At 38.0% G+C, this 27,862-nt stretch overlaps 1 protein-coding gene and 1 long non-coding RNA gene across 3 annotated transcripts in view; one reads left to right on the top strand and one right to left on the bottom strand.

The window, feature by feature from the left end:
- The window catches only part of NAV2 (neuron navigator 2), a 321,401-nt gene that overhangs the window by 76,400 nt on the left and 217,139 nt on the right, over positions 1 to 27,862 (top strand). For both annotated transcript variants that reach the window (XM_058161305.1, XM_058161296.1), the window contains exon 2: positions 16,481 to 16,598. In XM_058161305.1, the coding sequence (XP_058017288.1) occupies positions 16,481 to 16,598 (118 nt within the window). The remainder of the gene's footprint in view (positions 1 to 16,480; positions 16,599 to 27,862) is intronic.
- The window catches only part of LOC131187138 (uncharacterized), a 46,900-nt gene that overhangs the window by 6,065 nt on the left and 12,973 nt on the right, over positions 1 to 27,862 (bottom strand). The window lies entirely within an intron of this gene.

Here is a 27,862-nt window from a genome sequence, read left to right as displayed (position 1 = left end):
TAATAACAATTTGATTTAAAAAGGACCTTACCTTTCAAAGTTTAAAACCTCAAGAGAGAAATTGATTCAAGAGGATAATAGAGTGGAAAATTTAGGATTTGATTAATTAGAATAACAGGTTGGGGGCTTGGACCCTGCAGGTCTTCTAGTCCAACCCCCTGCTTAGGCAGGAAAAACTATACCATATCAGACAAATGGATAATAACTTTTTCCTGTGATATTTTTTTTTAGCTATATGTATTTAGTAACTGGATGAACATTATTTGGAAGGGTCAGCAAGCATTTCCAGAGTTACCAGTTTGGTATAGTAATTTAAGATTCTACCATAGAAACCAGAATACTCTGAATTATTGTCCCATTTTAGGAATGCCAACTGGTTGGTTGACTTTGGGTTAGTCACTCTCTCTCAGCCGAACTCACCTTACAGGGTTGTTGTTTGGGAATAATAGGAGAAGGAAGGAGAATTTTATATGTTCACAGCTTTGGATTACTTATAAAGTAATAAAGGCAGGATAAAAATAAATTAAAAAAATACAGAATCACTTTCCTTAATAAGCTGTCTTTACCAGCACTTGAAGTACTGCTTTCTTGTAGATTTTGTACTATCCCAATGCAAGTATCTTATTTATTTGCTTTATCCCGTCTTTGTTACTTTAGAAATAACTCAATGCAACTAAAATACATAATTCTCCTTCCTCCTCCTTGACCTCATTTTTATTTTAATTCCACAACTGCATATAAACTGCCTGACTATAAAAGACTCATTGGAATGATGTGACAGTGTTAGTGTATATGAACACCCAGAAAGAATTTCTTAAGGAGATTTTTCCTTAATGTCCTTTGAGAGGTAGATTGTAGGATAGCTGCACTATAGTAGAAGGTTCTTTATTTTAAAGTTCTGTCATTATTGGTTAATTGCAGTAGCGCTTTTAAAAGGCCTCTTTTCAACTAAACACCCAGAAATGTGCATTAGTGAAAAAAGTTACAAGTAGGGCACGAAATACATTCATGGATAATGTTGAACTTGAATAGTTTGCCAGAAATGATACATTACTTATGTCAAAGAATTTTCCTACAGAGATTAATAAACCAGTTTATCTGCGGTAACAGGGTTTTGCCTTATTTGTCTCTCTTGCTTTATGTGCTACTTCATCTGCTCTTGTTTTATGACAAATTACTGTTGGCCTGCATCGCGAGAACGAGAATTTGCTTGCTCCCTGCCACATTTTCTTAACTTTGCTGCTGAAAATAATATCCCTAATGGCTTTTGTAAATATCTGTTTTGAGTAGTCATTTCAAAACACAGAGGATGTTGAATTAATTTTTACTTAATTGCAAGTCTTGATTCCCCTTTATTGGAACAGCAAAATGATCCACGTCTTCAGTTTAAAAATTTACCCACCAATTCCTAGCTTTCCTCTCCTTATTCATTTTCAACTATTTATGGCCAAGTTCTGCATTGTTTGTGAAGATGAATTTACGGTGAAAGCTGCTCTTTTACCTTCTTCTTCTCCCAATGGTTTCACACTACTCTTTTACCAAGCAAAGTAGTTCTGTCAATGAATATACAAGTAGTCCTCGGTTTACAACCCTAATTGAGCCCAAAATTTCCATGGTTAAGTGAGACATCCATTAAATGAGCATTGCCCCATTTTGTGACCTTTCTTGACACGGTTGTTACTGTGAATCACTGCAGTTGTTAAGATAGTAACACAGCTGTTAAGTGAATCCGAAGGTTGCAAAAGGAGATCGATCGCATGACTCCAAGACATTGCAACGATCCCCAAGTCACATGGTTACATAGCCACGCCCACCCAGTCACATGACCACCACCACCAAGCCACACCCACAGACCCGGTAGCAAAAAAAATTAGATTTCACCCCTGGTCATAGGTCACTTTTTTCAGCACTATTGTAACTTTGGACAGTTACTAAGTGAACCATTGTAAGTCGAGAACTACCTGTAGTTTTCTTCAGCTGCTTACTACCTCTGGTGCAAGCTTTCTGATAACTTAGGAAATGAGCCACAATGTTCGGAAATAATAGATTTATGCAGAAGTTTCTTTCGCTGTAAAATGGATCCTGGTCATGTACTTAAGTGTTTAAAAGTTCAACAATTGAAGGTCTTTGGTTTCTGAGGAAGCTTCCTTGGTTCCTTTGGTTACTAACCCAAAATAAATAAATGAAGGGAAGTCAGATAACTGGTTTTGCTGGTTTGGTATTTGTGTGGATGGAAAAAGGATTTTTCCCAAGCATTCTTGACTTCATTGCCAAAGGATAAGATTTATGGACCAGGAGAGAAGTGCTTTCTGCATTGTCACTGCAGTCTATTTCAAGAACCAATTTTCCTTGCTTCCTTTCCTTTTTGAAGTGGTAAACTCTTTAAATCAGCGAATACTAGGAATAGTTAGCCTGGTCATTTTACAATAAGGCACCGTCATTGTCTGTTTTCTGCAAAAGATTCCCTCTCACCTTTTTTACTACTGGTTCTATGGCATGGCTTGGTGGGCTTGGTGTGGCTTGGTGGGCATGGCAGAGGAAGGATAATGCAAAATCTCCATTCCCACCCCACTCCAGGGGAAGGATACCGCAAAATCCCCATTCCCACCCTACTCTGGGACCAGCCAGAGGTAGTATTTGCCAGTTCTCTGAACCACTCAAAATTTTTACTACCGGTTCTCCAGAACTTGTCAGAACCTGCTGGATTTCACCCCTAGCATGTGTGTGTGTGTGGGGGGGGGGAGTATTCAATAAATGTTCTATGATATTAAGAGCCTCTTAACTTTTCATAACAGAATGCCGACTTTTTAGTTTTATACTTAAAGAGTTATAAATAGAATACCAGGTTGACTTCCTTCGCTTAAGAATAATCTTTTGATAACCTTAATACTGAATGCTGCAGAGAAGATACCTCCTCTGAGCCCTATTAAGGTCTAAATTTGAGTCATTTTAAAGAAGAAAGACTAATGTGAAGACTTTTCTGCTTGTGTTTAATAGCAAGGGAAAGGCTATGAAAAGGCTTTAGATGATGGTTAGGCTTCACTGACATTAGCTCTCTATTTTCATCTTAAATTTTGTTAACGAGGCTGCTTTTATTATTGGTGCATGACCAAGTGAGTGAAATAGATGGGAAAATGTGTTCATTGAGGATAGTGGGAAAGATGCTACATTGGTTACCGCTGTGCAGTTGGTGGTTGTCAGACCATTGTGTGGCCTATTTAGAAACAACTGATGCTAATTGTACATAATCCTTTCCTAAGGAATCAGTTGGCCCAGCTGCCAATAAGCATTGTTTACGATATTTGTCACTTATAGCTGAATGCACAGCAAAAGCTTTCTGCTAATCCAATTCTCTGCTCATTCTTAGGAGAATGCAAAGCCCTATAAAGAATTGGGTCTTTCCAAGGTCCATAATAGCAATGCTCAAAGGATAACAGAAGGGGACTTGTGGGGGTTCACTAAAAATTGAGTGTGATCCTGGTAACATCTGGACACATCTACATAGATTTTTGGAGTCATAATATGGAAGCAACATGTCATTGGCTGCTTTTGACATTTTTTTTTCCAACTTTGAGATTTAGCCAATAGGTTTGGATTTCCTGAATGTCCCCATCCAACGAGTATGCAGGTCTGATAGGTTTTGAGCTCAGCCAAAGTAGGTTACAGTTTGGATGGGAAATCACCAGGAAATCTGAAGAACATAGGCTAGAGTAGGAAGTGAAAAAAAAATCCTGGAAGAAGGCAGTATGAAAGCACTTGCTTAGCAAGCCAAGAAAACTGCATGAACATATCCATATAAGGCATGAAGAGTGAACTTGGACTAAAAGGTGACCTTACTTTTTAACCCAGAAAATGTTGGTAGATTTTTTCTCCGTCTTGAATGGTAAAATGAGCAAAATGAGAATTTATTGTAGTCGGAGACCACATTTACAGATTTAAGACACATAAAAACAACATAGGATAAGCATTTATTTATTTATTGAATTTACATGCAGCCCATCTCATTGTTGAGGTGACTGGATGGCATATAACAGAAGCATGTTACAATCAGTAAGGAGCTCACCGGGGCGGAGGGGGGGGGCATTCAAAATACGTCTTAATTTTACTGGCAGTATAAGAAAGTTTGCCAGTGTTCAAGGAAATTAAATGACAAGTATACATTTAAAAAAACAACCACCATCAGACATTCTCCGGTGTTTTACTTGATAAGAAATTATGAGGCTGGTTCTAGGCTCCTTAGCGAGAGTACCAAAAAGACAATTAATGTTGTTTCTGGGCCTGCCATAAAGTTTGATAATTTACATGCCTTGCAGTTGGGTCTCTTGTTACAGCTAAACATTTTTCAAATATTTACTTAGTTAGATGATATTAGACACTTTTAAGGCAGAAATCAATGTCTCTATCTTGTCCACCCTTTTAGGAATGCTAAGTATTTGTTGCTGTACTGAACCTTTGGTTTATATGATTCTTCTAACTATTCTAACAGAAACTATATATAAAGAGTGGAATCTTCAGCACAGATTGGAGTAGCTTTATCCCATGTATATACTTTCACAGAAGCTGAAAATGTCACTTTCATAATCAGAAATATCTATATTTATATGAAAAGGGGGCATTTAATTATGTTTCAAATGCAGTTTGGGATAAACCGTGTTTTGGTGTCTTCCTGATTTTGGGCTTGTAGAAATTACCTTGTTTCTCCCTCTCCCCCCACCCCTTCATGTGATAACAATCTAAAAGTTGAAAAAAAGACTTGGGCCCCCAAAAGAATGTTAGCTTTGATCACTGATGTGTGTCATTTTAGAGCAACTGGCCATTCCCCCAACGGCCAAAATAATTGTAGCTGCTTAGGTAAATATTGAGATATACTATTATTGCTTGAATCCACTTTGTATCAGTTCATTTTTTTAACTTTCTCCATAGGGACAATAAAGGCCACTTTGTATGTTTCTATAAACCCTTCTCAGCTTAATTATCTGCCACAGCCAAGGATTTAAAAAGCAAAAGGTTTCTAAATTAGGCTGAATGTCTATGAATGCTTATGAAGGCTGAATGTCTATGGAGATTCTCAATCATCCAGGTCATGGTTGTCCCAAAGGTGCTTTTTCAGGAGGCAACAGCTTTGAAGCTTCTTGGATGAGAAGCGAAACGTCTTTAAAGAAAAACCAGAAAGTCTAGTTGCCTCTTGACAAAGCACCTTTGGGACTAAATTAGACTAGGTTACATTCTCCTCTATATTGACTGAGTTGATCAATTTGTTAATGGGTTAATTATAAATTTATCCCATCGCCCTCTTTTAAAATCTTCTAATTTTGGCCTTTTGCCCTCTACAATTAGAATTATACAAGGATTTCATTGACCAAGAATAAAGTATCATCTTAAGATGTTGTATATCCTCTTTCTATTTCTTTCTGTGGGTAATACATATCAGACTGTATTATAGAGATAATTTATAGTTTTTGTGTCCTTTGGGAAGGCCAGTTATTTCAAACTTAATGCTTTTATCTATCAGTCTGAAACTTCTCTGTCTGTCCAGCTAGGAAATTCTTAGCCTTCCTAATAAGGCCCTCTCAATCCAGCCAGTTTTAAGACAAACAGAATATAACATGTTTTGGATTTTCTTGCCTAAAATCCAGACATGTGTAATGTCAGAGGCAGATATGTGGAAGGTTTTAATGAGAAATTCCCTTATGAAGATAAATCTGTAGCTATAAAGGGCAAGGGTGCTATTCAGGTTCTGACAAGTTCTAGAGAACCAGTAGTGGAAATTTTGAGTAGTTTAGAGAACCAGCAAATACCAACTCTGGCTGGCCCCAGAATGGAGTGGGAATGGGGATTTTGCAGTATCCTTCCCCTGGAGTGGGGTGGGAATGGAGATTTTTCTTCCCCTGCTACACCCACCAAGCCACACTCACAGAACTGGTAGTAAAAAAAAAATGAATTCAACCACTGGGAGGGGATAATTGGGAAAGGTGGAATACAAAAGAAGAAAATGAAAATTATCATAGCGAATTCCAAGTCAATTCAATCAACCTAGCTAAACTAGCTACATTTTGGCTTCAATGTATGTTTACAATTCTTGCAAAGAAGATTGTTGGAGAGAGGGAGATAATCTGGCACTTGTGCTTTAAAGATATTATGTAGACTGTCTTTCTTTTCTTTTTCTTTGGAAGTACTGAAGGGCAGGAACTTCCCTGGAAAGCTGTAACTCCCCAAAGCGTGTCCAGAAATACAGGCAACTGCTATAGTATATTGATCTATTTTGCATATTGACACACATCTAACATATATGTGTATCTGTTCCGAAAGCTTCCAGATACCATTTTTACTCTGACAATGTATTTTGTTTCTGATTTTTCTGTGAGAAAAATCCCACAGTCTGTTCCTGATACTTATGCAGAGAAGAACACAATCATGTGTTATATTAGAGTAAAAGAAAAGGACTTGTCTAATCTAGGATAAGTTTATCTTTTTCTAACAGAAATTAGGAAAGAAAGTATGTTTTTTTTTAAAAAATTGATCCCACTTCAAACAGAATGGTGCTCTGTTCTTCTGCAGGACCCCTCAGAAATAGTCATCAAACACTTTAACTTTTTTTTACACCTTTCTTTTTCAGTTTATTTCCTAAAATAAACAATTGCTTCTCACTTTTCTCGAATTATTCCATTGCAAGCTATTGTTACCGTTGTTCTTTGAAAGGAAATAAACAAGTAAAATGATTGCCTTACACATGAACGGATACTGTTTGAGAAGATTTTCCCAGCCGGGGCTCACAATATAATTTGGGGAACATTTGCCAGACCTGGAGAACATACTAATTTTTTTCATGGTTTTAGTTTTTTTTCAGCCACTCTTACTATTATGTTGAAACCCCATCAGTTTGTAATTGAGAAGTCTGCTAGATATTTATTACATTGAGAAATGTCTGAACAGAAGCTAGGGCAGCTCAGCTGACAAAAGGGTCGCAATAGACAACTAATTTAGAAAGTTATCCGTTAGTAGATGATTTGTTTTAATTGACATCTCTGAACAGATGGCCAAAGACAAAGTGATTTGATTATTTCTTTTCTATTTTTGAAATTAATTTAACATTGTTCTTTTAAAACTTGTTTGACATACCTAACACAATCTAAATCTAAAAAGATTTATGACTGCAACATTGTTCTTTGATGTAAACTTAAGAAACACACAACATGTATCAAATTATGAATCTAATGGATACAAAGCGTAAAAAGTATAACTACATCAGTAGAACTGATGGCGGGTTTTGTTTCGCTCATTAAATGTGTGTCATTATGTAACATTTAAACATCCTTTGCTTTTCACTAACCTAGTTTTGTAAGTATAACCAAACACTTATGGTCTATGCCATATATAAGCGCGCACACACACACAAGCCTTTCCAAGGATTCAACTTTGCCATGATTTACTGAATATTAAGTTATCATTACAGTGATCACATGCAATACAATATTGAGTAATTGCATTCTTACTTTCATGTTTCTTGATTAGGCTATTCTTTTTTCCTGGGTAGTTCATCTGGTGTTATTTCCTGATTATTTTCTCCAATACCAAAGTTCAAAATATATTGTGCATTTTGTAGAACATAATATATGCTGGCTATCACCAACTGAAGTGGCCACTTAATGCTAAACATCACCACTCTTCTGCCACTGGGGAACACTCCGTTGTAAACAAGAAAATTATGCTATTCTGCTGATAGTTTCAAGTGTGGGATAACACAGCAAACTAAAGCAAGGTTCTATGCAAAGCAGATTTAATAATGGATATATAAAATCCTACTATTGAAAAAAAAATCTAGCTTAATATACTGAAACAAAATAAACTCGTTGGCCCTCATTTTTAAAGCACATTGTGGACTTTTGATTAAGATGTTAGACTAGAATTGAAGAGGCCACGTTCAAATATTCTAATTGATCACGAAACTTAGGCAACCTTAGTCATTATATCTCACCCCAACCAATCTGATGGGATGATATCTCTCAAGCAAAAATGAAGGGAGATCCCCACATGCAAAGCCGTGAGAGGAAAGTTAAAATAGAAATTTAAGCAATAAATAGATCCTGCCTTTTTTACATAACATTTGGCGCTTATCTCCTTTTATATTTTTGTTGTAATAGTTTGAAAGTACAAAATGATTACTTTCCTAGGTATACTTCCCCCCCCCAAAAAAAATTGATGTTTTGTGAACTTTAACAAGGGTCGAGGATTATACTGGAAGCAGACTTGAAAGAAAAGGAGAGAACAGAGGTATTGGGGTCATATGGGACTTGTATTTGGTGGGTGTGCAAAAGTAGCAAGGCATTCCTTATCTTGTGTAAGGAGATCTGACCAGAGTGAATGGTGACCTCCACTAAAATTAACTACCAAGGTTCACATGCTGGAGTATATTTTGCCTTTTGCTGTGTCTCCTCTGACAGAGAACAGCAAGCTGTATCGCCAAAGTCTGCTCTGTCTTCATTTTAGAGATAATGCCAGTAAATATGAATTTCCGAATTCCAGTTTATGAAAGAAGTAAAATTTCCTATGATCAGTATAAAAGAGTAAGCAATTATGTTTTCTTATTCATTACTGCAGTGCTCTTATCTACACAGTTTTGATTGGTTTTAGGGTTTGCATCTTAGTTTTATAGCTCTTGGTGTTTGATTTTACAGAAGCTTCCTTTGTTTACAGTGTGATAATTAAGGCTAGAATAGCATTTAAAATGTATAAAATGTTAAAGATCAAGGATATAATTATTCAAGTTGGTATTTTTCTGTATTTGATCCAAGATGTTTGCTTCAGCTATTTCTATATTTCATTAACAATCTTTATAAATGTTTGAATGTTTGATAAGAATACACATGTGTCTTAGATACACATACCTATTTTTTAAATTAAATATTATCGATATCTTTGAATTATACTTATTTTACAATGAATACAAGTTGTAAAATTAGAACAGATTGCAAGATTTAGAAACACAGAAAAGTCGAAGTTTGTATTAAAAATGTCAATATGCAAGTGTTTTGAGAGGAAGGGAAATGTGCTTTCTGGGTTGATATGATTACATTAAAAGGTTCCTGTTTTATTGGAGATAAGTTAAAATGTGCCAGAGTAATGACTAGTTTTGTTAGAGACCATCAGTAGAGAAAGCTGGAAATCAGTGCATCAACTATTTGTATAAACGAAATAACCAGGAATCTCTTTTAACCCATAGAAATATGCTGATCCAATTTAGCTAATAAAACATTTACCTTGATTTTTTTTTAATCATTTTTCCAGAGTTGCTAACTTTTACATATCTAAGTGATGCTAACTTTTATAATACTTTTACAAGGCATTTTACTTAATTTGAAATGCATTAATTAAAATTAATTAGGGAGAAAGAAGAATCAAGAGCATTAACTATGGTGGGAAAAATACTTTTAATTCTTATTTTGCACTTGGCTAGATTGTGACAAGCAACAAATGTGAATGTTCTTGTGAGGTTCACCTCAGCTTGCGGATGCTAAATTTAAATATGTGTGAATATCAAAAAAATCCCTGGTGGTTTTGGATAACAAGATCAGAAGCATGGCATTTTAGCATATGGATTGTCTGCAAGTATGAAAGGGGTGGGGGGGGATTTTTCTTCTGACTCATTTCAAAAGCTAGTAAGAAGCAACATACTCTTTGGCCAGTTCTAATTATGATGTTTGCAACCAAAAATATACCATTCAGCTGTTACTGTAGTGTCTTCCTAAGCCATATCATTAGAGACAGATTCGTTTTTCAAAATTGTTTGTTCAGAGCAGCAGCAGAAAGATACATGCTTTGTAAGTTAATAGATAATGAAACAGTGAGGGAACTTGGCATGTTGTTAGAGACAGCTGTTTTGTGTGAACACAAAAGTTTTCTGAGAGTTTTTAAAATAACTTTTATGCTGCCTTTGTTACTTTTTAGGGGTCGAAGTATGTTTGAGGTTTTTATATAGACGTTGTCATGAGCACAATAAACCGTATTTTTTGAAGTATAAGGCACACCTTTTCCCCCCTAAAAAAGGGTGAAAATTTTGGGTGCATCTTATGCACTGAATGTAGCCCCACCCATCCACTGGCCCCAACCCTTTGGCCTCTGCCTCACAGCAATGTACCTCCTTGCAGCAAACAGCAAACAGCCCGTTTCCGCTTCAGCACAGCCTGATTAGTACAAGAAAAAAAAATCTGCCTCCCAGCAATTTACCTCCTTGCAGCAAGCAGCAAACAGCCCGTTTCCCTCCCGACCCTCAGCTGTTTCAAACTGCAGGGATTGCCATTGCCTATTGCCACGTGGGACTCCACTGTTTGCTGCAAATTGCTGGGAGGCAGATTTTTTCCCCCTTGTGCTAATCAGGCTGTGCTGAAAATGAAAATGAAACTAAAGCTGTTTGCTGTTTGCTGCAATGAAACAAATTGCTAGGAGGCAGAGGCAGAGGCAGGTTTTTTTCCCCTTGTTTTCCTCCCCCAAAAAGGTAGGTGCTCCGGAGTGTCTTATACTCTGAAAAATAATAGCGTCTTTTGATGCTATTACATTTTGTCCAAATACCTCCTATTCCCAATGCTAGATGGCTTATCCTACTATTTGGTAAGGACATGTCTTCATATCAGAGCCCATATCTGAGGACCAACCTGCCATTGAGGCAAGATGAAGCTATATGAAACTGGATACGGAGGAAACTAGGATTTCCCTCAGAAAATGGAATAAGCGATCATCAGTGTGTTGTGTGGAGGAGAATCTCAAGGGAGACCAGTGATCTTCAGAGGTCAGTTTGTCCATGGCAGAGAGGCAGGGAGAGACTTCTTCCATCAGACCAAAGAATTGCTTCCACTTCTGATTCAGCTGCCAAGGAGAACATACATACCCTTTCCCGAAAAAATGTTTGATTGTTTCCCAGGGAATATCAGAGTTCTGGAACACTTTCCATAAGGCTGACACTGTGGCTTCCTGATATTACTGCCATAACCAATAAAGTGAGTGAATGGCTAGTCATAGTCACACCAACAGGTCCTCCAAAAATTGGAATGGAATGGAATGGAATTCAGTTCAATTCAATTCAATTCAATTCAATTCTTTATTGGCCAAGTGTGATCGGACTCGCAAGGAATAAAAGAGAGGATAATCTTTTTTATGCCTGCTTATTTTCCCCAGGCCAGGTTGCATTTTTTTCAGAGGTCTTCTCTATTATAGACTGGCAGTTGTTAAATCCCATGCTTGAGAAGAGCTATTTCACTCTCCAAAAGTGAAATCATAGGTTGAAGAACTGATATTGTTCCCTCTGCATTACCCCTCTATATGTTACTCTCAGCCCTAAATAATGCTGTTTAAGTAGAAGAATTCTATTTTTTACCTTACTCTTAAGAATTTCAACAAAATAACAATATTGGCTTATAAGCATCACTTGAAAATTTACTAGAAGCCAGCTGGAGACCTGTTTAAGGATTAAGTGTGTCATGTTCGACTTTGCTTGTAATCCAAGTTCTATCTCTTATTCTTCTCATTGCGTGAGTAGGATTTGAATGCATACAACTATGTATTGTACATCTGCGGTACTCCTTGCCATTGAATATTTTGGTTTGTCACTTTTCATAACAATTTAGATCTCTGCAGTAATCCACATACATATTATGTTGTTATGTATGTATGTATGTATGTATGTATGTATGTATGTGGACCAGGACCACACCCACACAGGATGCTACGAAACAGCTGACCAATCTGCAAACACCCACTCCATCTACCAATCAGGATGCAACCACACAGCCAACCAACCCGCTCACAGCAACACTCCCCACCTCCCCACCAGTATTTATAGAGAGACGGCAGCTCCAACCACTCTATGCTCGAGAAGCAGGAAGCTGAAGACTTCAGCCTGAAGATGATGAGTGAGACCTCATCGAAAGGTCACCAAGATACTCTCAACCTTACATGGGAAAAGACCCAAAAATGCCAAGACCTACACACACACATATATATAATGTTTGTTTATACTCTATATAATATAATATATTACAGAATATCATGTTATCAGATTTCTTGCCTATTTATCAAGTCATTCTAGCTGAAATTTTAGATCAAATAAATTTTATCTCAAATTAATGAGTTTGTTAGGTTACAGTCAAGAATAAATAAAATTTCTTTCAATTTCAATGGGAATGTTTGCACACAGGATAGCCTTCTTCGTGTCTGATGAATACATTAATTAATCACTCATAGGCTGGGTTCACCAACTATGGGCATTGGATTGTTAAAGCTTTTGACAACACAACACTTTTGAGAAGTAGAATTGCACATTTTCCTCACTGTGTTGTTTTTAAGCTTCCTAATTTTAGAAGAGGTACTTCCTTAGGTCTTATTCTTGCAGGCTATGTTCTGATTGCATTAACTTTATGAAGATATCTGTCAAACTCTTGATTGCTCACCTTTAATGCTTCAGCAATGAACTGAAAACTGCTGGGTTATATTTGCAAAAACCGTGTTGATGTGTCACGCCCTGAATTCACCTCTAAAGTATGAAAAGTGAATGTGAAAGTCTATATATAAAATAAACTTCATGCAGCTGTGAAATGCAATTGTTGTAGTCTTGCAGCAGTTTTCTAGTTCTTAAATATTATTTTTACCATTTTTGTTTAAAATATATATATGGATGTATTAATACAAAATCAGTCACAACCCTGAGATACAAACAGGATGGTCTTCTAAATGAAACAACTAAGACCAAAGTGCTGAGATATGATTTCCCCACACCAGGCCATTCCCTCTCCCCTCCTCTCACTTATTTTTCTAGACACTGGTACATTTCCTTACACTTAGTTCCTTACACTTCTGGGTTGTCACTACCTTTAGTTGGGCTTCTGCTGCTGTTTTTATTTTACTTTTTTAAACAAGTTGCCTTCCACATCCTGACAAGCTGTACAGGGTTATCTTCTCTACTAGTTAGGATAACTCAGTTATCTATTTTTTTTTAAAAAAACTAGTTTTTGCAAAATGGACCAAACCGGCTGGCACTTCTGGATGCAATTCTGTTACACGTAAATAACCAGAAGCATTTGTTGAGTTCAAAGCACAGAAGACTTTTATTATTGCCATTTATACATAAGTATCTAATCAGCTAATAGTCAAATCAGTGCTAGATAAGGTCGGTGGAATTCACAGGAGGGAAATGGAGTTTGGTGCAATGATTCCAAAGTGATGACACCTTTAACCCCGCCTCCAGTTCAACCTGCTTTTCTACAAATTCTGGTTTGTAACACAGTTTGTGAGAGGTGTTGACCTTTATTCCCCCCCTCTCTTGACAAATTATCACCCTTCCCTCAAAGTACTTTCTAATCTAAAGGAGGATTGTTCTATCATCAGAAGTTGACTGTGATGGAGATAGCACTTGAAGAAAGAAACTATGGGGAGGCAATCTGTGGATGGGAACTGCTTTTGTCACAACTAGTAGGGCACATGTTTTATTAAGACAATCCTCTGCTACTACTGCTGGAAAACTTCTGCCTGAAAACCCAAATGGGAGCACTGCTTGCTGAGAGATGATAGTTTCTATAGATACAAACCAACGTCATTCATTATACGGCAACTTCATATGCCGATGACCTCTGAAAATGATTGTATTTTTGCTCAGAAATAAATACACAGTTTCAAGAAGGAAAATATTCAGGAAAACCAACATAACAAATTTCCTCAGTCTGTTACAATCTTCAACTGCTTTTTTTGATCTCTTCAGTCCCTTGAAATTTTAGATAGCTTTTGATTCATTAATTACAGGAAGAGGGAACATTAGAAATCACAGTATGCTGTCACTAGTTTCTATCTCAAGCAATTGAGTTGGGACTTATACGCTTGAATCTCCTAAGTGTGAAAAACAAAGCAGCGGAAACCTTAAGTTACAACGCCTAGCAGCAAGGAGCCTTCTGTTTGTATTCCATAATTGGTTTGATGTATAATGTATAATAAGGAAGCTAGCAATGAATATAAAGTAAGAAATTAAAAATGAGAAATGACCTGGCTAATTTAGTATTCATAATATTGAGCTAGAAAACAAAAATGCAGGATGTATATTTTTCTCCCAGCACATACAATTTTATCAGATTCAAATAAACATATGGTAATGTTACTTTCAGCAAATTGATTGTAGTAATGACATATTCGATATTCAAAGATGTCAGGAAACAGCTTTTTCCACCCCTTATTTCTAGAACATAGCTGTTTATCATGTGTTATCACTAACCTTGCTTCTTTCATTCTTCTGCTTTGGCCAAGCAAAGTAATTGGCCATTTATGCATTTACCGTTCTGAGATTTTAACTAAATAGTAAATGCGCTCCTTACAATTTTTTCCCCACTATGATACTGAAAATTTATGTAAAATTGATGTGTCAAGAGGACACTACACACAGTGATAACAGAACAGAACAGAATACTTTATTGGCCAAGTGTGATTAGAAACACAAGGAATTTATCTCCTGTGCATAAGCTCTCAGCGTGCATGCAAAACAACAAAGTAATAATTATATATCAAAGTAATATTAATCATAATGATACCAATAAGAGAAGGTAGTGGAACAGATGAGAAGGATAAAAGTAATACAGCTATATGGGTAAATATAAATAGATATAAGACAGAAACTGTGGAAATTAAGTGTTCAGCAGAGTGATGGCACGAGAAAAAAACTGTGTCTAGTTGTTTTGGCATGCAGTGTCCTATAGCAGCATCCCGCAGGGAGGAGTTCAAATAATTTATGTTCAAGATGTGAGATGTGTCTATAGCAGTGTCTATAGCAGTGGTGGGTTGCTACTGGTTCACCCTGGATTGGGTGAACTGGTAGGGGTGGGAGGCCCCGCCCACCCATCCAGACACTTCTGCGTATGCGCAAACTGGTAGCAACGGGTTTTGAAACCTGCCCCTGGTCTATAAATATTTTTGCAGTCCTCTTTCTGGCTCATGCAGTATACAGGTCATCAGTGGAAGGCAGGCTGGTTGCAATTGTTTTTTCTGCAGTCCTAACTATCTGCTGAAATCTGTATATGTCTTCAGTAATGAGTCTAATAATGTAATGAGTAATGAGACATAAAAGTTAGAAAGGTGGGTCCTATGTACATTATCTTGAGTTTGGAGAACAAGTAGGGAATAAATCTAGCAAATAATAAATATTAACTGAATATAGCAAAACACAACTGAAAACACTGTTCATCCATCTAATTCTTACAACACACTTTTCAAAATAGCAATAGCACTTGGACTTATATACCACTCCTTTGAGCTTTACGGCATTCTCTGAGTGGTTTACAGAGTCAGACCCCCAACAGTCTGGGTCCTCATTTTACTGACCTCAGAAAAATGGAAGGCCGAGTCAACCTCAAGTCTGTTAGGATCGAACGCCAGACGTAGAGTTAGCCTGCAATACTGCATTCTAACCACTGCACCACCTGGAGTTTTCACTGACAGAGCTGACTGGATAAGGATATAAACACCCACCTCTTATGAATCTTATTATTTAGAAGCACTTTCCATTGTTTACAGTAGGCCTTCCTTTCAAATTGTTTGTATGAAGATATTTGCCTTTATAATTTCAGAAATGGAGCAATGTTCTGCATTCCAAATACCAATGTACATTTTAACTGCATCAGTGCTTTCCAGGATGCAGGGTTAATGGTTTTAGTTTGAGTTACTTGTTTCTAAGACCTTTGTTTTATGTCTGGTTAAGCAAGTTGGAACATAGTTACTTCAAATAGAAATCAGCCATGTACATTTTTGTGAATGTGCACGTTTGTAAATGTGTACACCCCCTCTGGAAATACTAACAGAGGAGAAATTGTCAAGACTCATAGACTTTTTAAGCTGTTTGGGGAGGGGTGGGGAACCACTTTGCATATTACAAACCTTACCCTGAATAGCCCTTTTACAACTGTTGACAACCCGGTGCTATGTGGTAGTGCTAATATAATTTACATTTCTGGTTAACTGCAGTTTAAAAGAATGTATCCATTTAAAGTACCCTAATTATTTACATTTACAAAACTTGGTGTAAACATATGCACAATCACACATTTCAGTATCTGTACGGCTTCTTAATAAGAATACAAAAGGCAAATGTCTACTTTAGTAGAGAAATCCAACCCAGTCTCTTATGCAGACTGTTTCGTTCCAGGTCTGATAACTTATTAATTCAGACTGTAGCATGTTTAGAAGCTTTCTTTAGTTTCCTCCTGCTCTGATGTCAAATTTCTCTATACAAGAAAGCTCTGGTATAATAAGCTGAATACTTGATCAACACAATGCCTTGAATTTTAATGTTGCTAACTTTGCTTCAAACTGCCTTGGGAGAAGAAGGGAAACACTTTGTCTCACTTGTTCCAGAGGCTGCCAAAGTTGGGGGTTGGCTTTCGTTAATTTTAAGTGAGAAATTAATGATTTCAACAGAAAAGGGCCTAACTTTGGCTCTCTCTTTTCCTTTCCACAGATTTATACAGATTGGGCCAATCATTATCTAGCAAAATCTGGCCATAAACGTTTGATAAAAGATCTGCAGCAAGATGTGACCGATGGAGTTTTACTGGCCGAAATCATCCAGGTTGTAGGTGAGTAAATATGCCTAGTTGCAATGTTTTTGTCCAGACTGTTTTCTGTGTAATTGTGTAATTGTACAAGCTTTAAAAATATATGCATATGGTTCGTACATTGTTGTTTATTAAGTTTATTAAAAGGTCAGCGTATTATGGAAAAGAATTGCAGGGTTCACAGTCTTTACCTAACCTTTTTTTAAAATTGCCCAGTGTTGTTGTTAGCGCTGTCTAGTCTTATATATTTATTTTTTATTCTTCTTCTATCTTTGTTTGAAGCTGAAATCATTTATACTTTAAGTGAAGTCTTGACTTTAGAAACAAGGGATAAAGTGCAGGCATTAAGACTGCAGGTTTCACAACTTTGTGATTTTTTTTTTTAACAAAATCTTAACTACCAAAGAAGCTCTCCTAAACATTTACAGTATTTGAGAAACAAATGTGAAGCTCAGTGGTGTTCCCAAAGCTCTGGCAATATGGATTCCAGGCTACAATCAAGACAAACCACAGATGAATTTGAGGCCTCGTAACTTTTCAAGATGAAAGTATGGCACTTAACTTTTGAGTTGTACTCTGTGACATACGCTCTAAAAGTCGATCTGATCAGAATAAAATAATGGAGCAATGGAGCAAGGCCAAAATTTCATTTCATTTTATTTAAATTAGATTTAAATTTAATTATGAAATTATGCAGTTAATATGATTAGTCTCAGTACTTCCCACAGCAGTACTGATCCTGTTATTCTCTAAAGAGTTACCTTAGATAGTTACAGTTTTTCAAGGATCAAAGAATTTTCTCATTAGCTAGATTTGACGTCTTAAGACAAGTCTCTAAATCAGAATGACTTTATCTTAGGCATCTATGGAAACAATAGGGTATCCCCCCCCTTTTTGCAACCTGCATAAAACTCTATGAGAATACCTTAACTATTCCTTAAATAAAAAACTCCTAACAGTTTTATGTACCTTTTCTTCATATACAAAAAGTCCAGGAATCTGCTATCTTTAACAGAGTTATATATCTAAGAGCAGATACACATTTCAGATGAAAAATTATACAATGTAGATATGAACTAAATTTTCAGTGAAAGTGGCCATATAATCCTGGGACAACAGTGAAAATTATCATTCAGGGAATCCTGCTACAATTTTTTTTAAAAAGAATTTTAATGTGTGTCTTTCATGGCACATGTAACGAATTAGGAAGACCTTAATGCAGTGCATGGTCTTTTGCAATTTGATTCTCTCTTCTTTTGTGGTGCATGGCCCAGACCTGCAAAGTTCTGTTGACATGTTTTGGAAGTAACTGTTATTTATGGATGACCTGTGTAACCTTAGGATACTTCTGTATGAATCTGTCTTTATATCTGGTCTGGAAATCTCAGCTGGAAAAAACTCAGAAGAACTCAAAAGCCAGAAACTGTATCATGCTTTATCAAGAAAGTAGGTCATGCCATGCAGAAAATGTCATGTAGACTGGGGTTTGTTTCTGGGATAAATGAAAAGCATTGGTTTTTAGCTTTCAAACTCTTGCAGCAGGCCCGAGCAAGGTTTTTTTTTTTTTTAGTAAAAAACTAAAAAAAAAGTACTTTTTAAAAATGTAGTTAGGGTTGAAAGAATAAAATATACATGTGGGCAGAGCAAGGCTGGAGTCTTATATTGTGTTCTTTCTTTGACAATAATGATATAAATGGATATATATGTGTATGTGTGCATGTATGTGTGTGTGTGTGTATGTATGTATGTATGTATATATGTAGTGATTTTGACTTGCCACCTGGTGACTAAACTGGTCCCTGAAATTTTCTTGGCAAAGATTTCAAAAGAGGTGTTGTGACCCCGACTCGAGCAGGTAGCAAAAAACGCAGTTCTTGGTAAAAATACACTTTATTCAAACAGCTGAGAATTAATTCATTCCCAGCGCCGGGTAACTCAAAACAAAACAAAGGCTTCACAAACAAACAGTCTTTGGTTATCTCAAACCTGGTTCAATCTGAATAACTGCCAAGGTCTTTTCTGATAAATGTCCAGAGCAAAGAACAGAGCAAAGAGCGCAGCTGCAACTTTGCTTTCCGGCAAACTGAGACACCGGTGCTGGTCTCCTTTTAAACCTTATGGGAGGGGCCAATTATCTCTTGGCCCGAGGTGACCTCTCTGCTTGAGCTGCTCCTGACTTCTGGCAGCTCGCCTCATACGGGCATTAGGAACAGGCTCATTGCAGTCCGATTCCGCCGACAGCTCCCCAGGCTGCTGACGGATCACAACAAGAGGTTTGCCATTGCCTCCTTCCTAGAAATGATAACAAGTGATGGGCCAAAGTCACCTAGCAGACTTTTTGACTTAAGGGAGGACTATAATTCACAGCCTCCTGTCTCCTAGCCTGATGCTTTAATCTTTATGCCAAACTGGCTGTACAGGTAGTCCTGGATTTACAACCATTCATTTAGTGACCATTTAAAGTTACAACGGCACTGAAAAAGTGACTTATGACCGTTTTTCACACGTATGACCACTGCATGGTCATGTGATCAGAATTTGGATGCTTGGCAGTGGTTCATATTTATGACTGTTGTAATGTCCCAGGGTCGTGTGATCACTTTTTGCGACCTTTTGACAAGCAAAGTCAATGAGGAAGCCAGATTCACTTAATAGACCTGTTACTAACTTAACAACTGCAGTCATCTATTTAACAACTGTGGCAACAAAGTTCATATATACGACAAAGTTCACTTAACAACTGTCTCACTTAGCAACAGAAATTTTGGACTCGATTGTGGTCATAACTCAAGGATTACCTGTATTCATATTATAGGGCTTATATTACATTCCTCCTTGATTTCTACTGAGAATTGTTAGAAGCTGTGCCATCAGTTTTTATCAGTCATGGTCAGAAGTGGGCCTGTTTATTCAGTAATTTACTCAGAAGCCATTTACATTTAAAAGCAGTGGTGGCGTAGTGGTTAGAGTGCAGTATTGCAGGCTAATCCTGCTGACTGCCAGCAGTCCAATCCTGACCAGCTCAAGGTTGACTCAGCCTTCCATTCTTCCAAGGTTGGTAAAATAAGGATCCAGATTGTTGGAGGACATTTCTGGCTCTTTAAGTCGCTTAAAGGTGAAGGTAAAGGTTCCCCTCGCACATATGACTCTAGGGGGCGGTGTTCATCTCCGTTTCAAAGCCGGAGAGCCAGCGCTGTCCGAAGGGTCATGTGGCCGGCATGACTAAACGCCAAAGGTGCACGGAATGCTGTTACCTTCCCACCTTTTTTTTTTTTACGTGCTTTTGAACTGGGGCTAGTAACAGAAACTCATCCCCTTTCGCAGCATTAGGGATTTGAACTGCTGAACTGCCGATCTTTCGATCGACAAGCTCAGCATCTTAGTCACTGAGCCAGCGCGTCCTCTTTAAGCCGCTTAGAGAGGGCCTTAAAGCACTGTGAAGTGGTGTAAAAGTCTAAGTGCTATTGCTATTTTACAAGATAGTGTGATACTATAGCAGATGAGGTAGAAAAATAGCAGGTTTTATTGGATAAAACAGAGACTGATGTTCGGGCTGATTTGAATTTGGGATTTAAAAATTTCTGGCTTATAAAAATGATATGGAAAAAGACGTTGTAGCTTCAAAAATGGATTTTAAAATGCCCGTATATAAGTGTTATGGGAAACAATGTCAAAATCGATTTACAAATGAAACCGTCGAAACGTCGCCAAGACACTTCCAATTTTACGCGGGAGAAAACCCAAATAACCAAAGACCTACATTATATATATGTGTGTGTGTGTGTGTGTGTGTGTGTGTGTATGTATGTATGTATGTATGTATGTATGTATGTATATATATATATATATATATATATATATATATATATATATATATATATATATATATATATATATATATATATATAGGTCTTTGGTTGTTGGGTTTTCTCCGTGTAAAATTGGAAGTGTCTTGCAAGTCTCATTCGTCATCTTCAGGCTTCAACCGTGCTTCTGGGAGCAATGTGTGATGCAGCTGTTTCTTCCTTTTAACTGCTAGTGGGGTTTGAACTGATTGGGTGGGAGCTTGGCTGTGCTCTGATTGGATGGGGTTTTCTGTGCTCTGATTGGATGGGGGTGTGTCCTGTGTTGGTGGGGGCTTGGTTGTGCTCAGTCTAATCTGTGCTGCAGGGGGATTTGAGCTGGTGAGCTGCACTGCTGCTGTTTGGCTTCGTGTTCGTGGTCGTGCTACATCTTCGTAGTGGGTGTCAGTCTGCTGCATGTATGGATTGGAGGGGTTTGAAGTGGCTAATGTTGCAGCTGCGGTCTGGCTTCTGGTCCTTGGTCGTGCTTCCTGATCAGTGTACATATGATCAGGATCATACTGATGTACACATACATCAGTATGTTCCTGATGTATACATACATATTTGTTTTCTGAGATTTTCACGGGTGTTTGTATATAGGTCTTTGGTTGTTCGGGTTTTCTCCCGTGTAAAATTGGAAGTGTCTTGGCGACGTTTCGACGAAGTCTCATTCGTCATCTTCAGGCTTCAGCTTCGTGCTTCTGGGAGCAATGTGTGATCGCAGCTGTTTCTTCCTTTTAACTGCTAGTGGGGGTTTGAACTGATTGGGTGGGAGCTTGGCTGTGCTCTGATTGGATGGGGTTTTTTCTGTGCTCTGATTGGCTGGGGGTGTGTCCTGTGTTGGTGGGGGCTTGGTTGTGCTCAGTCTAGTCTGTGCTGCAGGGGGATTTCAGCTTCATGCTTCTGGGAGCAATATGTGATTGCAGCTGTTTCTTTCTTTTTAACTGCTAGTGGGGGTTTGAACTGATTGGGTGGGAGCTTGGCTGTGCTCTGATTGGATGGGTTTTTTTGTGCTCTGATTGGATGGGTGTGTGTCCTGTTTGGGTGGGGGCTTGGTTGTGCTCAGATTAGTCTGAGTTGCAGGGGGATTTGAGCTGGTGAGCTGCATTGCTGTTGTTTGGCTTCGTGGTCGTGGTCATGCTACATCTTCATAGTGGGTGTCAGTCTGCTGCATGTATGGATTGGAGGGGTTTGAGATGGCTAATGTTGCAGCTGCAGTCTGGCTTCTGGTCCTTGGTCGTGCTTCATGATCAGTGTGGGTTTGGGTCTGCTTTCTGGGTGGATGTGTAGTGGTGACATCCTGTGTGGACCTCGTGAGTATGGGTCTGGTGTCATTCCTCGTGTTAGGGACTTGTTTGTCAATAAGGGCGGGTTTCCAAATGGCTGCTAGGCGGGAGGTATCATCTCGTTTGTTCATGCTGTGTGGGCATTTTTCTATCTCGACGGCTTCTCTGATTATTCTGTTGTTAAAGTGTTCAGTTTTGGCGATAGTTCTGGTCTTTTTAAAGTCAATATCATGCCCTGTGGCTTTAAGGTGTTGGACCAGGGAAGAAGTTGGTTCTTCTTTTTTGACTGAGTTCTTGTGTTCTTCAATGCGTGCACTTATTCTTCTGTTGGTTTGTCCAATGTATGTGGTGGGGCAGGCAGTGCATCCCGTGTGTGTGTGTGTGTGTGTGTGTGTGTGTGTGTGTTTTCTGAGGTTTTCACGGGTGTTTGTATGTAGGTCTTTGATTATTCGGGTTTTCTCCCGCGTAAAATTGGAAGTGTCTTGGTGACGTTTCGATGAAATCCCATTCGTCACCTTCAGGCTAGGTGTTTACAGCTTCGTGCTTCTAGGAGAAATCACACATATGTATATGTATATATATAAAAATACTAGCCAGATTATTTATACTTGCCTGGAAGGGAAGAGGAACTCATTCATTTTTCTTCATTTCTTGACTTTTTATATTTTTCTTATTTGCATTTTTTTTAATATTCGTAAATTTTAACAAAAATGTTTCAGAAAAAGAGCAATTGGAACTAGAGATTTCTATTATTAGAGAATGGGAGAGTGTCTTAACGTCTGTAGCAAGAGCATCAATGGACCTCAAATTACAATTTATACAGCAAAAATAATATATTAAATTTATTGGACTCCATTACATTTGTGATTTAATTTTCTTTTGCTGACCTGTTTTCTGCTGTTGGTTTGCAGTTGCTCTGAAGAGATAACTTTGCTCTCCCTTCCTACCCCATAACGCTTTTCAAATGAAATCCCTGTTTAAACACACCTGCTCCTATTTTAATCTCCAAAATTAGCACCGAAAGACTTGTAGTCATTTGCATCCCAAATGTTCTAGCCCTAGGCACATTGAATTTCATTGCCACTTCTGAACTGGTAACAAACAGTTACGCTGCAGCAGCTTCTGTAAAAGTGATAAAATGGGAATCAGAACATCGCACCTCCTTAAGGAACCTAAGTGGAGAGCCACTAGTTCTGACATTCTTATGGCTAGGGGCTAATCCAGGCATCTCCAGATCCTTTGCGCTACAGGTCGCATTATCTCTAGTGAGACTGGATAAAAGTCGATGAATGTTGTAATCCAAAACACCTGGAAGCTTGTGGGAGAGTTGTCGAAGTGGAAATAATTCTGAATTTAGAATCTAATGTAAAGCATTAAAGTGCTATAGATTCATGATTTCCACATTACTGTGGCTACTCTACCCTCAGAATTCCATGTGAATACAGATTGTGATATTATGTGAAATAAAGATCTGCTTGCCAATGCATGTAATTGCCTAGCTATAAATGGAAGCCCTCCCCCCACTACCCATGACATAGCCATGAGCTGGACTGAGCATCTGCAGTTTTTTAAAAAAAAAGCATTCATGCAGTTGCTAATTGTGGGTATTGCATCTAGTTTGGCCTCTACCATATCAGTGCTCAATTCACTTGCATGCTAATGACAGTCATTAGCATAACAACTAAGCTCTTAGTGTAGGCAGCTCTCATTTATATATGATCTGTGTTTTCCTCTTTGTATGCAGGGGGTACAGGACTGTTTAAATATAAACAAATACTTACTGTACAATCATCTTGAAAGGGCTTTAGAAACATATTAAGTGTTTGAAAGCATCCTGTTAATTTTTTTTTTTTTAAAAAATGCCTAACATCTTTTAATATTAAATTAAATAGCTCTCTGGGTATTCAGATAAATCAGATTTGTTTGGGTTCTCAGAAAATTACAATACATGGTGGTGCAGTGGTTAGAATGCAGTACTGCAGGCTAATTCTGCTAACTGCTGACTGGCAGCAGTTCGGCAGTTCGATTCTCACTGGCTCAAGGTTGACTCAGCCTTCTACCCTCCCGAGGTCGGTAAAATGAGGACCCAGATTATTCGGGGGGGTGGCGGTGGCAGGGTGGCAGTATGCTGATCCTGTAAATTGTTTAGAGAGGCACTGTGAAGTGGTATATAAGTCTTAAGTGCAATTGCTATTTTGAAAAGTGTTTGAAAAGAGTAGCTATTGCTATGTGACTATATATTAATGATAGTCATAGGGAAACAGTCAAAAGAAAGGATGCTTCAAAATATCACTTTTGCTGAACAGTGAAAGTAGGAGACAGTGAGAAGATTCAACCCAATATTAGTAGGCTTCCCACTGAAATTTAGTTGGCCGCTTTAGGGAAACAGGTTTTTCTGTTGTACTCATTAGATTTATAAATGAAAACTACAATTATTCTCAGAAGAATTTAACAATGGACCGGCTGTATCAGATTGCAATTATAAATGTCTCAACCAAGTTGTGAAAATAATTGAACAGGCACTTTGGTGAATGGGCGGATATAAAGGTAGATAGATTTATTGATTCTTACACTGCTAAGTGAGTGAGCAAAACGGAGAAAAACAGTGGTGGGCAGTGAAAGAAACCCTGTTGGTAAATTAGTAATCTGTTGGTGTAATTATTATTATTTTTAAATGGTGAATACCTAAAAGGCACTTTCAGCTGCTATCACATTCTCAAAGTTGGCAGGTGGTATTATCAACCTTTACTGAAACCAGTAGGGCAGTATTAATCATAGTTTATAGATAGCTGTACTGTTGATCTGACTTTGCAGCTCCCACACTGTTGGCTTCATTTGCTTTTTTCCTTTTTTTACATCTAGTTTTTACATTTTTCAGATTCGTGGCATGTTATCAGAGCTGACTGCCTTGTCTTGGGGTCTTTACTACAGGTAGCCCTCAAGTTACAACAGTTTGTTTAGTGACTGTTCAAATTACAATGGCACTGAAAAGAGCGACTTATGACCATTTTTCACACTTATGACCCTTGCAGCATTCCCATGGTCACGCGATTTACATTCAGATGCTTGACAACTGGTTCATATTTATGACATTTGCAGTTTCCTGGGATCATGTGGCCTTTTGTGACCTTCTGACAAGCAAAGTCAGTTAGTAATGGTGTTACTAACTTAACAACTGCAATGATTCACTTAATAACTGTGGCAAGAAAAGTTGTAAAATGGGACAAATTTGCTTAAGAAATTTCTCACTTAGCAACATAAATTCTGGGGTCAATTGTGGATGTAAGTCGAGGACTATCTGTATTCATGCTGTGTCCTGCTTTTTCGTCTGTGGAGATTCTCAGCCCTCCAGGTCATGGTTGTCCCAAAGTTGCTTTTTCAGGAGGCAACTGGACTTTCCTGATTTTGTTTTGTTTTTTGAAGACGTTTCACTACTCATCCAAGAAGCTTCTTTAGCTCTGAGTGGATAGTGGGAAATGGAAGGATTTATATTCCTTACAAGCAAACATCTTCAAAAAACAACAAGAAGAAGAAAGTCCAGTTGCCTCCTGAAAAAGTACCTTTGGGACTTCTGCTTTTTTGGATCCCTTGCCTTTCCTTCCTCCATACACCACAGAAAGATATCTTATGAATTTCAGCCATTTGCCTAAGCGCCATGTTTTTCAAAGTTGCTGCTTGCAAATTTCTGGATTGATATGCTCCTGTTACTGACATGTGCCCATTACAAAAAGTCACTACATATTGCTGCCCTCTGAACTTCGTTTGCTGAAAGGAATTTGGTTTGCTGGTCATTTTGAATTCTATATATAAGTTAGTAAACCAGCAGCTGCCCAGCAAAGATATTTAAGGAATACTTCACTGTAGTATGTGGGGGGGAGAGACATTCTCTTGCTCTATACATTTGACTCTTAGTTCTTTGTGTTTCCATGATGATGCTAGTTGTCTTGGAATTTGTCACCAAGAACCTTTAAGCTGACTTCCAGTTTTGAAATTGCCCCTATAGAAGAAATAAATGCTATGGCACTCCACATTCTGCTTTCACATAGAATTAAACCATGTAATTTGCTCCTTTGACATGGAAGAAGAGGAAGCCAGAAGCTCGTTTTCAGAGAATGTATGCATTACTATTTTACAAATACTTATTTTGGTCAATAGATATTTTTTCCCCAGATACTATACTTGCAAGGGACGTGGTGGCTTAGTGGGTAAGAGACGCTGAGCTTGTCAATCGAAAGGTCGGCAGTCCAGCGGTTCGAATCCCTAGTGCCGCATAACAGGGTGAACTCCCGTTACTTGTTCCAGCTTCTGCCAACCTAGCAGTTCGAAAGCACATAAAAAATGCAAGTAAAAAAATAGGGACCACCTTTGGTGAGAAGAGAACAGCGTTACGTGCGCCTTTGGCATTTAGTCATGCTGGCCACATGACCACGGAGACGTTTTCAGACAGTGCTGGCTTTTCGGCTTTGAAACGGAGAGGAGCACCCCCCCTAGAGTCAGGAACGACTAGCACATATGCGCGAGGGGAACCTTTACTTTTACCTTTTATACTTGCATTGATTCACTGCAAGCAGTGAATCAAAATTCTTTGTCAAAACATATTAGTGGAAGTCTAAGGTTCAGTTATGTAGAAATATAACTATGTTTATATTAACAGGGGTTCCAAAACCCAGGCCAGGACTAGTACCAGTCCATGGTCTGCCAGGTACCAGGCTGTGCAAGTGAGCGTAGCCCCATTCGTACATGTGTGAGATTCAGGCAGAGCACAAAACCATGGGCCCTCCCCATCCGTGGAAGAACCACCCTCCATGGAACCAGTCCCTGGTGCCCAAACGATTGGGGGCCATTGCTACATAACAGCGTTACAACGTTTAAAAAAAGAAGCAAAAAACTTCAAATCTCTTTCCAGTTAGGAGCATTATAATTATGATAATTTTCTTCAAACGTCATGATAATTATATACAATGCACATGCCTGCTCAAGCACAGCATTGCAATGGGTCCCCTGCAAAAGAAAACCCAAATGGTTAATACAGGTATCTGCTAAACAAGCTGACAACTGTGTTTGACGTATATCACAAAATTCTGGACAAGATCATAAACTTTAGATGTGAATAATCATCTTTATACTAGAACTTTATTTATTGATTTATTTGTATAGCCACCTTTCTCACCTAAGTAGTTTTGAATAGCTCATAAGAATCATTCGAGTTATCAGTTGTAGTCTTATGCCATTAGAAGTACCTCCTCATAGAAGGCATTTCCTTTGGCTGACTCTTATTGATACTATTATCAGAAAATTCAGATAAGCTTTCCAGAACATTTGCATTCTTGCAATGATGGAAAACGTGAAACTGCTGAATGCATCCTCTTGGATTGCTCAGTGGGCTCCCTTTATCTCTAGACCAGGAGTTTTCAAACATTTTCATACTACAGAACCTGCTATTAAAAATCAACCCTTAGATCAAGATAGCACTAGACTGCATTGAAATGAACTTTTACTCCCCCCCCCTTGATCTTCACAGAGCTCCATCAGGTTCTCACTAATTTGAAAAGACCTGCTGTAGTCCAGGGGTCTCCAACCTTAGTCCCTTTAAGACTTGTGGACTTCAACTCCCAGAGTTCCTCAGCCAGCTTTGCTGGCTGAGGGACTCTGGGAGTTGAAGTCCAAAAGTCTTAAAGGGACTAAGGTTGGAGACCCCTGCTGTAGACTACTAGGCTACATAGATCAATTCTATGTTTCTCTTCCATTTTTTGCACATTCCACTATGGAACCCATCCATAACTTACAATTTGGCAGCTTGTAAAATTTGAGCAGAAATTAACCTGAAGAAAAAGAAACTGATTTATCTGATTGTCCTTGCTTATATAAGCAGTATTCACCAATTTTGACTTGAAAGGCTGCTCAATCCTTTCTTTTGGGAAAATGGCTAATTATGTTAGGGCGTTCTGCTTTGATGTCTAAAATAACTTCATATTAGAAAAGTAAACAGTTTAGTCCAATTTTAACTGGAAGGCATGTTTAGATTATAATTTACTTTATGGATTTGTACTACCATCCTAAATTTGGGTTTTTAAATGTTTAGAATTATATTTCAGCTGGGTTAGAAAATGGATTCTAGAGTTGACCTAATTTATTATAGTTCATAATAATAGTT

Source organism: Ahaetulla prasina, chromosome 1 (assembly GCF_028640845.1).
Source record: "Ahaetulla prasina isolate Xishuangbanna chromosome 1, ASM2864084v1, whole genome shotgun sequence".
Classification (NCBI taxonomy): domain Eukaryota; kingdom Metazoa; phylum Chordata; class Lepidosauria; order Squamata; family Colubridae; genus Ahaetulla; species Ahaetulla prasina.
The sequence above is the reverse complement of the archived record's forward strand: the minus strand, read 5'-3'. Positions and strand labels throughout refer to the sequence as shown.